At 44.6% G+C, this 9,785-nt stretch overlaps 1 protein-coding gene across 1 annotated transcript in view; it reads left to right on the top strand.

The window, feature by feature from the left end:
• chtf18 (CTF18, chromosome transmission fidelity factor 18 homolog (S. cerevisiae)) overlaps window positions 1-9,785 on the top strand; it is a 167,280-nt gene that overhangs the window by 155,973 nt on the left and 1,522 nt on the right. The window contains exon 21 of the mRNA XM_072480886.1: window positions 6,370-6,430. Within this exon, the coding sequence (XP_072336987.1) occupies window positions 6,370-6,430 (61 nt within the window). The remainder of the gene's footprint in view (window positions 1-6,369; window positions 6,431-9,785) is intronic.

Here is a 9,785-nt window from a genome sequence, read left to right on the forward strand (position 1 = left end):
TCCTCCACCTCCTTTCCTCCCCCCACCACCTCCTGTGGAAGAGAGAAAAGTTACCACATCGCAGGATTAATAACATAAAACTCCTCTTTCCCCCCCCTTTTTACCCCCCTCTTCGCCCCCCCATACTCGCCCCACCACTTTGTTTCAAACGTTCTTTTTTTTTTTAAATAACCCGCTCATTCCAATTTCTCTTCCACGATAAAAGTCCACGCCTCATCCGCCATCTCAAAGTAGTGGTGCCTCCCTTGATATGTGACCCACAGTCTTGCCGGTTGCAGCATTCCGAATTTTATCTTCTTTTTGTGAAGCACCGCCTTGCCCGATTAAAGCTCGCCCTCCTTCTCGCCACCTCCGCACTCCAGTCTTGGTATACGCGGATCACCGCGTTCTCCCACTTACTGCTCCGAGTTTTCTTTGCCCATCTAAGGACCATCTCTTTGTCCTTAAAACGGAGGAATCTCACCACTATGGCTCTCGGAATTTCTCCTGCTCTCAGTCCTCGCGCCATCACTCGGTATGCTCCCTCCACCTCCAGAGGACCCGCCGGGGCCTCCGCTCCCATTAACGAGTGCAGCATCGTGCTCACATATGCCCCGACGTCCGCTCCCTCCGCACCTTCAAGAAGACCAAGAATCCTTAGGTTGTTCCTCCTCGCGTTGTTCTCCAGCACCTCCAGCCTTTCCACACATCGTTTATGGTGTGCCTCGTGCATCTCCGTCTTCACCACCAGGCCCTGTATGTCGTCCTCATTCTCGGCAGCCTTTGCCTTCACGACCCGAAGCTCCCGCTCCTGGGTCTTTTGCTCCTCGTTTAGCCCTTCGATCGCCTGTAATATCGGGGCCAACAGCTCCTTCTTCATTTCCTTTTTGAGTTCTTCCACGCAGCGTTTCAAAAACTCGTGTTGTTCAGGGCCCCATATTAAACTGCCACCTTCCGACGCCATCTTGGTTTTTGCTTGCCTTCCTTGCCACTGCTCTAAAGGATCCACCGCAATCCGGCCACCTTCCTCTCCTTTTTTCATCCGTATCCAGGGGGGATTCCCTTCTGGTTCACCGCACAGTACTTTTAGCCGTTAAAATTGCCGTTGGGGCTCTTACTAAGAGCCCAAAAGTCCGTTCCACTGGGAGCTGCCGAAACGTGCGACTCAGCTGGTCATCGCCGCACCCGGAAGTCTCGTCTATGAGCTTTTCATCAGAACTGCTTTTAATGTTGCATATGGAAGTTCCATGAGACTGAATCTGATCTGGTGGTAAAGACCATCTTCCTCCATTCACAATCAGAACGTACTTTATGGACACTGGCACCCACCGTGGAGGAATGAAATGGACATGTGGGTATTTGTGTGTCCACCCCATCGACATATTTAATGGCATGGATCATGCCCCCTTCTTTCTCATTTCTCCTGGATTTGGTACCGATCTGGTGCCTGGTTTCCTCTTTCTCCCAGACCCATTTTTTTTACATGTGGTTAAGCCTCGACACACACGAACATTCCTAGGAAAACACAACTTGTTGCCTGGCCTTGAGGAGTCCAGGCCATGATCTGCCTGTTGCAGGTGTAGCTTGAAGCTTCTGATTCTTGTTTCAGCCTCCTGTCTGTGTATCAGTTGGAAATTTGAGCTCCTTGCGTCAGGCAGCAGTGGAATGCCCCAACCGATTGCCTTCTAATCCTGCCCGTTTTCTGTTCTTGCGTCTTGCATGATCTGTTTGCCTTCCCTTCAGCCAGCACTCATTGTTTTTTATAACAACAGCCGTGACTTTTCCATTGTTGAACAGCTGCTGTTAAATTAGAAAGTCATAAATCTCGGAAGAGTGTTTAGTGGTAATCCGTTCAAAGGCCACTTAATCTTGCCCAAAGGCTTTTGGTATTGTGAAGACCATGGCTACAATTGAAAGAATCTTTATAAAGGTAGTTGCCTGTACTTCACGTCTGTCATTACTATCTGAAACTGTACTCTCTTCCCTGCTCCCCCACCCCTGCAAACAGCCCCACTCCATTCCATTATAAACGCATCACTCATCTGAAGCAAAAGATCTGATCATTTGATATTCCTCAAGCTCCTGTGGGACTCTGTCCCCAAATTTCCCCGTCCCCTCTCCAGAAAGCACCGACTCATTCAAGGGCTTGACTCCTTGGCCCAGCAGCCCTATTGACAAGAAATGCAAGCGTTTTTTCTCTCACCTGCTGCCTATTGTCCATTTCCAGGATTTCCTTAGCCTGTCATGCCAATAAAAGCTACAATTGTTTTACCTCTTTGCGAGAGGTGCAATCGGTACATATAAATGCTCGTCTTTCTCAAAGCACATGAGACATTGAATTGCTTTGAAGTTCAATGATTGTCATATGGGCAGACACGGCAGATACTTTGTGCACAGAAGGATCCCACAAACATCAGCATGATGTATAAGGAGTAGACTATTTATTTTTTTTTAAAGGTGTGGTTTGAGGGGGAAATGTCGACCAGGACTTTTGAGAGCAGGAGGGAGGAACCTTGTTTTTCTTTGGTGGTTGCTGTGTGACCTTTAATATCCATCTAAATAACAGACTAAACCTTAGTGTACCAACCCATCGGAAACATGGCACCTCTGACAATGCAGCACTCCCTCGATACTGAACCACGGTGTCAGCCTGGACTATGTGAGCATGTTTCCCCTCTTTCCCCTTGGAGGTGCTTGCCCTCGCCTCGTGTGGAAATACAGATGGGGAATGTTTTGATACATATTGTTTACCATGTTATTAAAAGTGCTGTTGTGTTGACAACTCCAAGGTGTAGAACAGCAGTGTATGATTCAGTTATTACAGCATAGGCTTTGTTGGCAGATTGGGGCATTCATTACTTTAATAATCTCATAATTACAAAAGCACGGCAGCTGTGTTTTGTGCCCTATTCATTTATCCTTGTGATTTGTACTGCGAATGTGCTGGATGCAGCCTCGCAAACAACTGCAAGTGTCCCATTTAAATCAATGACATTTGGGTCAGTCATTGTGTGAGTGAGTGTTCATTTTTTAAACTGCATGACTCAGTGTACTGGAATAAAATGAGAACGATTTCGACCTGGTGCAGAAAGTGATTTTAAAAATTCATTCTCAGGCTGTGACTGTCACTACCCAGACCCAATTGCCATGGTTCTTCTGGAACCCCTGCAGTAGCTCTTTGCTGGCCAGTCAGAAGACAACTGGGAGTCGACCTCCTTGGTGTGGGACTGTAGTCTTATATCGTCCAGGTCGGGTGAAGACGGCAGGTTTCCTCCCCTATAGGGCATTAGTGAGCCAGTGGGATTTCTACAACAACCCAACAGATTCATGCTCACTTTCTTTTGTAGAAATAGCCCTGTCTCTTTTGAAATTCAGAGACCCAGCAACTAATTTCTATTGAAACGTTCAGGCGACAGACTAAATGGAAGAACCTGGCTACTGAAGGTGGTCAGATTCCTGGTGCATCATATTCATTGGGACTGTGTCCCTTTAAACCACTGATTTGATTTTCTTTTTGCCATCACCTCCCAAGCTGTAGTACTCACTTGTGCCCATTCATGTTATTGGACAAAATTGTGATTTTTATTTAACTTGGTTAATTTCTACAAAACTAAATGAGGAGGTGACAGTGAAAGGGTGCTCTGAATAAGTAATTGCACCTCTCGCTGATTTTTAACTCAGTAGTTTAACATTCTGATTTTCCTTTATTTTATTAACGTAAAGCCTGAAAATGGAGTTTGAAAGTAAATTTGAGATGACGATCCTCAGTGATATTCCCAGTTGGGAGAGTATACCACCCTCCACGGAGACCCTGGTAATGTCTAATTATTTAAGTCGGAAGGTGTGCCTCACGGTGCAGTGTCTCTGCTGAGAGCAGTTCGCTCTTGTTCTGCTAAAGCACAGTGTGCTTCTCTTTTGATCCAAACGTAATCCTGAAACATAATTCTGGGATGTTCATAAGTTAACTGTCGTGCTGCATGAAAGAAAATTGCTAATTGGAACAAGCTGGAACTTGCCGAACAGGATATCAACATGTTGATGCAAAGGACCCGGGATGTGAGTTCTCTCCAGGAGGCTGTGCCATTGAGGGATACTTAAATGTATCCACTGATTAAAAATCAAGGATGAGGAAAGGTCTAATCGCCTATTGAAGCTCATCTTTAGTAATCTTGCTCTCCTATTAAGGCAACCAGCCCCTAATGTTTTTGTAGCCACAGCTTCCTTTTATTTATATATGTTTATACAGAAATAAATTTTCCCGAGTATATTTCCGTTTACACTCCTCTCATTAATTGTTTCAGTAATCCCTGCAGTTTGGAATATGCTATTTGGTATGTGCCCACTTTACATATAATGAATTTTATGCACAGCAAAGTCTCTCAAAACACAATTGGATGTTGGTGTTGAGATTTTTTAAAGTTCATTCTCCAGAATGGCAGGGCTGTGTTTATTGTACTTCTCGAGTTGCCCTGAGAAGATGCACTGCCTTGAACTGCTGACACTCTTGTTTGTACAACTGAGTGATTTGCTAGGCCATTTCAAAGAGTATTCGGAGTCAACGGCTTAGTCACCAGGTAGAGATGTCTGAGATTCCTCTCCCTCTTGGTTCAGTGGCGGTTCAGTGGTTGCACTCTCACCTCTGGGTCAGTAGATTTTGTGTTGAGTGCCTCAAGCCAGTGACATCGCCACCAAACCATGATTGGGCTGTCTTTCTGATGAGAACGTAAGCAATTAGACCACACGGCCTGTCGAGCGCGGTCTGCCATTAAATTTGATCATGGCTGATCTTTGGCTTGAGCTCCACTTTCCCACTCGCTCCCCATACCACCTGATTCACTTATTACTTTGTCTTCGAAATTGTGTGATTGCTGAGTTGGCATTGGCCGGCTGGTATTGTCACCCTCCATAAAGGAAAAAGGACTGCAGCATCCAGGTGATGGGTGCGATCTGAGATCTAAACAGGAATTCTTAAGCCGTATATAGTGACATTTTTATAGGACATTACCAGTGCGGTAGATAACGGGGAGCCAATGGATGTGGTATATCTGGATTTCCAGAAAGCCTTTGACAAGGTGCCACACAAAAGGTTGCTGCATAAGGTAAAGATGCATGGCATTAAGGGGAAAGTAGTAGCATGGATAGAGGATTGATTAATTAATAGAAAGGAAAGAGTGGGGATTAATGGGTGTTTCTCTGGTTGGCAATCAGTAGCTAGTGGTGTCCCTCAGGGAACAGTGTTGGGCCCACAATTGTTCACAATTGACATAGATGATTTGGAGTTGGGGACCAAGTTCAATGTATCCAAGTTTGCAGACGACACTAAGATGAGTGGTAAAGCAAAAAGTGCAGAGGACACTGGAAGTCTGCAGAGGGATTTGGATAGGCTAAGAATGGGCTAGGGTCTGGCAGATGGAATACAATGTTGACAAATGTGAGGTTATCCATTTTGGTAGGAATAACAGCAAAAGGGATTATTATTTAAATGATAAAATATTAAAACATGCTGTGCATGAGTAGCAAAAAGTTGGTTTACAGGTGCAACAGGTGATTAAGAAGGCATATGGAATTTTGTCCTTCATTGCTAGAGGGATGGAGTTTAAGACTAGGGAGGCTATGCTGCAATTGTATAAAGTGTTAGTGAGGCCACACCTGGAGTATTGTGTTCAGTTTTGGTCTCCTTACTTGAGAAAGGATGTACTGGCACTGGAGGGTGTGCAGTGGAGATTTACTAGGTTAATCCCAGAGCTGAAGGGGTTGGATTACGAGGAGAGGTTGAGTAAACTGGGACTGTACTTGTTGGAATTTAGAAGGATGAGGGGGGATCTTATAGAAATATATAAAATTATGAAGGGAATAGATAGGATAGATGCAGGCAGGTTGTTTCCACTGGCGGGTGAAAGCAGAACTAGGGGGCATAGCCTCAAAATATGGGGAAGTAGATTTAGGACTGAGTTTAGGAGGAACTTTTTCACCCAAAGGGTTGTGAATCTATGGAATTCTTTGCCCAGTGAAGCAGTAGAGGCTCCTTCATTAAATGTTTTCAAGATAAAGATAGATAGTTTTTTGAAGAATAAAGGGATTAAGGGTTATGGTGTTCGGGCCAGAAAGTGAAGCTGAGTCCACAAAAGATCAGCCATGCTCTCAATGAATGGTGGAGCAGGCTCGAGGGGCCAGATGGCCTACACCTCCTAGTTCTGATGTATAGCTAGTAAGCCAGAGACCCAATTGTAGGCTAAAGCCTTCACAATAAACTGAAATGTTCACAGCCAAATTGTTTGTGCTGCACATTTGATATTAGCTGTTTACTGATAACAGACATGAGACTTTTTTTATTTGAACTTTTGTTTGGTATTTACTTGTATGTATCTCAGCACTTTTTTAAATTTTCAGGCGGAACTCGATTTCTTTGGACGGAAAATGGATAAAAATAACATTGTCTCAACCTCAACAGGTACTTCATTCAAACATTTACTGTCTCTCCCTTGCACGCAGCAGCCCAGGGTCTCTGCATTGCCCTCTCTCTCCTGCCATTTGCTGGAATGTGATCTTGCGGTAGGTTTACTAGCCTTACAAGATTCATAGTATCCCTACAGTGCGGAAGGAGGCCATTCGGACCGTCAAGTTTGCACCAACCCTCAGGCCCACTCCCCTGCCCTATCGCCGTAAGCTTCACACACTAAGGGAAAATTTACCATGGCCAATTCATCTAACCTGCACGTCTTTGGACTGTGGGAGGAAACGGGAGCACCCGGAGGAAACCCACACAAACTCGGGGAGAGCGTGCAAACTCCACACAGACAGTCACCCAAGGCCGGAGTTAGATCTGCGTCCCTGGGGCTGAGGCAGGGACCACTGTGCTGCCTGTTCTGGAGTCTTGAATGATTAATCTCCTGGACATAGTTGCCAGCAACGCAGAAGGATTATCATAGAGGCATTGCAAAGAATTTGTTTATTGTTCGTTTCTTTTGAATGCTTTTAATTTATTGGGTATAAGAATGCGTGCGATGGGGTGCGCACGAGAGCTGCTCAACTGAATGGGACTGTTGGAGGCTGGAAAACCTATGATAAAGCCTTCAGGAATGTAGAGAATCCGAGTTATCACACCCGCCTTGCTATTTTCTCCCCGCCTATGGTGAGTTCACTGTACAAGGAAATTGGAATCAGGAGCCTGGTTCCCAGGACCAGACATTGGGTCGTAGAATACAATATCTGGCCATTCTGCCCCAACTCGTTATCTGGTTAATTCTCCGTTACGCACAGCTCGCATGGTTACCATTTTGATTGCAATCCTTAGGGAGTTAACTCTTCTCCCCCCCCCCCCCCAAAAAAATACATTTTACAATAAAGAGCAAGTTGTTTGTAATATCCTACATCTTCAAAGGAGGCTATTCAGCCCATACTGCCTATACTGACTCTTTCGAAGCTGTCCATTTAATCCCACTCCCTTGGCCTTTACCCATAGCCCTGAAACTTATTTTCCAATTTGCTTTAGAAAATTACGATTGAATCCCTTTCAGGCAGTGCATTCCACATCACAATGAGCTGCTGCATAAAACAATTGTCTCATCTCCCTTCTGGTTCTTTTGCCAATTATCTTAACATCTGTGACCTCTAGTTAGCGACTCACCTACCAGTAGGAACATTTTCTTCTGATTTACTTCCATCACACTCCCCCATCGTTTTGAGCAGCTATCGATTTTTCTTTTAAAGAAAGGAAATGTTCATATCTCTGTGCAATTAAAATCAATACAGCCTCTCTGATCCTCTGCATGCCCCTCAACCAATGATTATCCTTCTGTCTCCAGCACCGAGTTGCTCATTGGTTTTGATCAGTGGAAGTCATTTTAGTCCGATCTAAGAAATAATTCAGTAACTGGTGTTCCGAGCTGCACATTTCCTTCACTGTTGCCATGGTTACATGTTTTTTTTCCTCCATCTCTAATAATCTCTTGAGGTGGATTATTCTGTGAGTGGGTTAACTTCCCAACACAAGGTTACAGAATCACAGAATTGTTACGGCACAGAAGGAAGCCATTTGCCCCATCACGTCTGCACCAGCCCTCCAAATGAGTATCATGACTTAGTGCCTTTCCCCTTCCTTTTCCCAGGACCCCTGCACATTGTTTCTATTCAAAGAAACAAGATTGGCTGCAGCACTGTAGCTCCACACGATGTGAATGTGCGAGAGACCTCCTCCCTTAAGGCAACATTACTATCATTTGGGTCCAATAAAGCTGGCGGAGGAGATTAACTACGTTTTTTAAAGGGCAGCCCAGTGGCGCAGTAGTTAGCACTGCTGCCTACAGCGCTGAGGACCCCGGTTCAATCCCGGCCCCGGGTCACTGTCTGTGTGGGTTAGAAAAATTAGAAAAAAGTAATTGGGTATTCTAAATTTATTTTAAAAAAACAATTGTGTTTTTTAAAATTAATTTGTGGGCAGTGGGTGTTGCTGGCTGGACCAGCATTTGTTTCCATCCCAATTGCTCTTGTTAGGGCACTTAAGAGTCACACACATTGCTGTGGACCTGGAGTCACATGTAGGCCAGACCAGGTAAGGCTGGCAGATTTCCTTCCCTAAAGGAGATGGGTTTTGATAGCAATGTACAATGGTTACATTGCCATAATTTGCTACATTTTCTGAGCTGCTGATGAGCATCCTGTTGCCTGGGTGTTTTTTTTCCAAATAAGCTTCCCGACACATTATTCATGCATTCTCACCCAGGGATATCATTTGTTTTGATTACTCAAAGCAGGCAGTCTTATGCAGTTGCTTATATGGCAGTCCGAACTGTGTTTTGTTCCTCCTCCTGTTTCAGGCTGAGCCTTTCAAAGAGAAAATATTGTTGATTCGCCAGCCCCTTAAATGACTGAACTCGTGTTTGCCTTGTTAGTATACAGGGAGACCATTACTTTGCAGAATGTGCCTCTGAGCTCCATATATGGTGTCTAAGACTCTAACTTCACTGAAATCTCCCTATTTGCTGGTTTCCAGGAGCTGAAAACGGCAACTCCCCTCACAAGTTACAGAAATTAAACATCTGAGTTTGGCATCGTCCAGCCTCTGCTTACTGATTCTTCCCCTTGCATCACCATTATAAGGCCTTTCATCGAAGTTCCTCGATGTTCAAAAGTACCTCTTTGCCATATTTCTACATAGGACCAAATTGGAAAAGTTCCCAATGGGAACGGGTTACAACGGAATTATTTTTAAAATCACACAAACATGTAAGGATGGGTTTTTAGTTATTATTCGCCCCTTCCAGGAGATTAGTGTTTGGGTGGGCTGAGGAATGTCTATATTTATGTTTATGTTGTGTCCTAACGTTCCTAACCCACATTTCCTCACCATCTTAAAGTTAAAGCCATCTTGATGGTGCCACAATTTCTAGCTTTTGAGTTGTGCCAGTATAAGTGGTTTTGTAATATGTGTGCCCAATAGGACCAGAGCTTAAACTCTCATTTTACAATCATTTTTGAAGAGTCCAATAGAATGAGAAGGCTTTTAGCCCATTTGTCTGTACTGGTTATCCCCAAGTCATTCAGGTCGCGAGGCAGCGTGATAACCCAAAGCACCTCTCCATCCCCGCTCATCTATCTCTCCGTCAGCATGTATTCTGAGGTGCATGTTGTCAGTGGCCATTGACTTTTTGCAGCATGTTACTGCAACAGTGAACTGTTATGTGATGAGTATTTGATTCTGAGCTTGGAGAGTACCCGTGCAGTGGGTTTGGGGAGCTCAAGTAAACATTACACCCGTGAACCTTGAGTCAGAAAACTGGTGAATCCCTGTCTATATTCTCAAGATT

This window comes from Scyliorhinus torazame, chromosome 17 (genome assembly GCF_047496885.1).
Source record: "Scyliorhinus torazame isolate Kashiwa2021f chromosome 17, sScyTor2.1, whole genome shotgun sequence".
Classification (NCBI taxonomy): domain Eukaryota; kingdom Metazoa; phylum Chordata; class Chondrichthyes; order Carcharhiniformes; family Scyliorhinidae; genus Scyliorhinus; species Scyliorhinus torazame.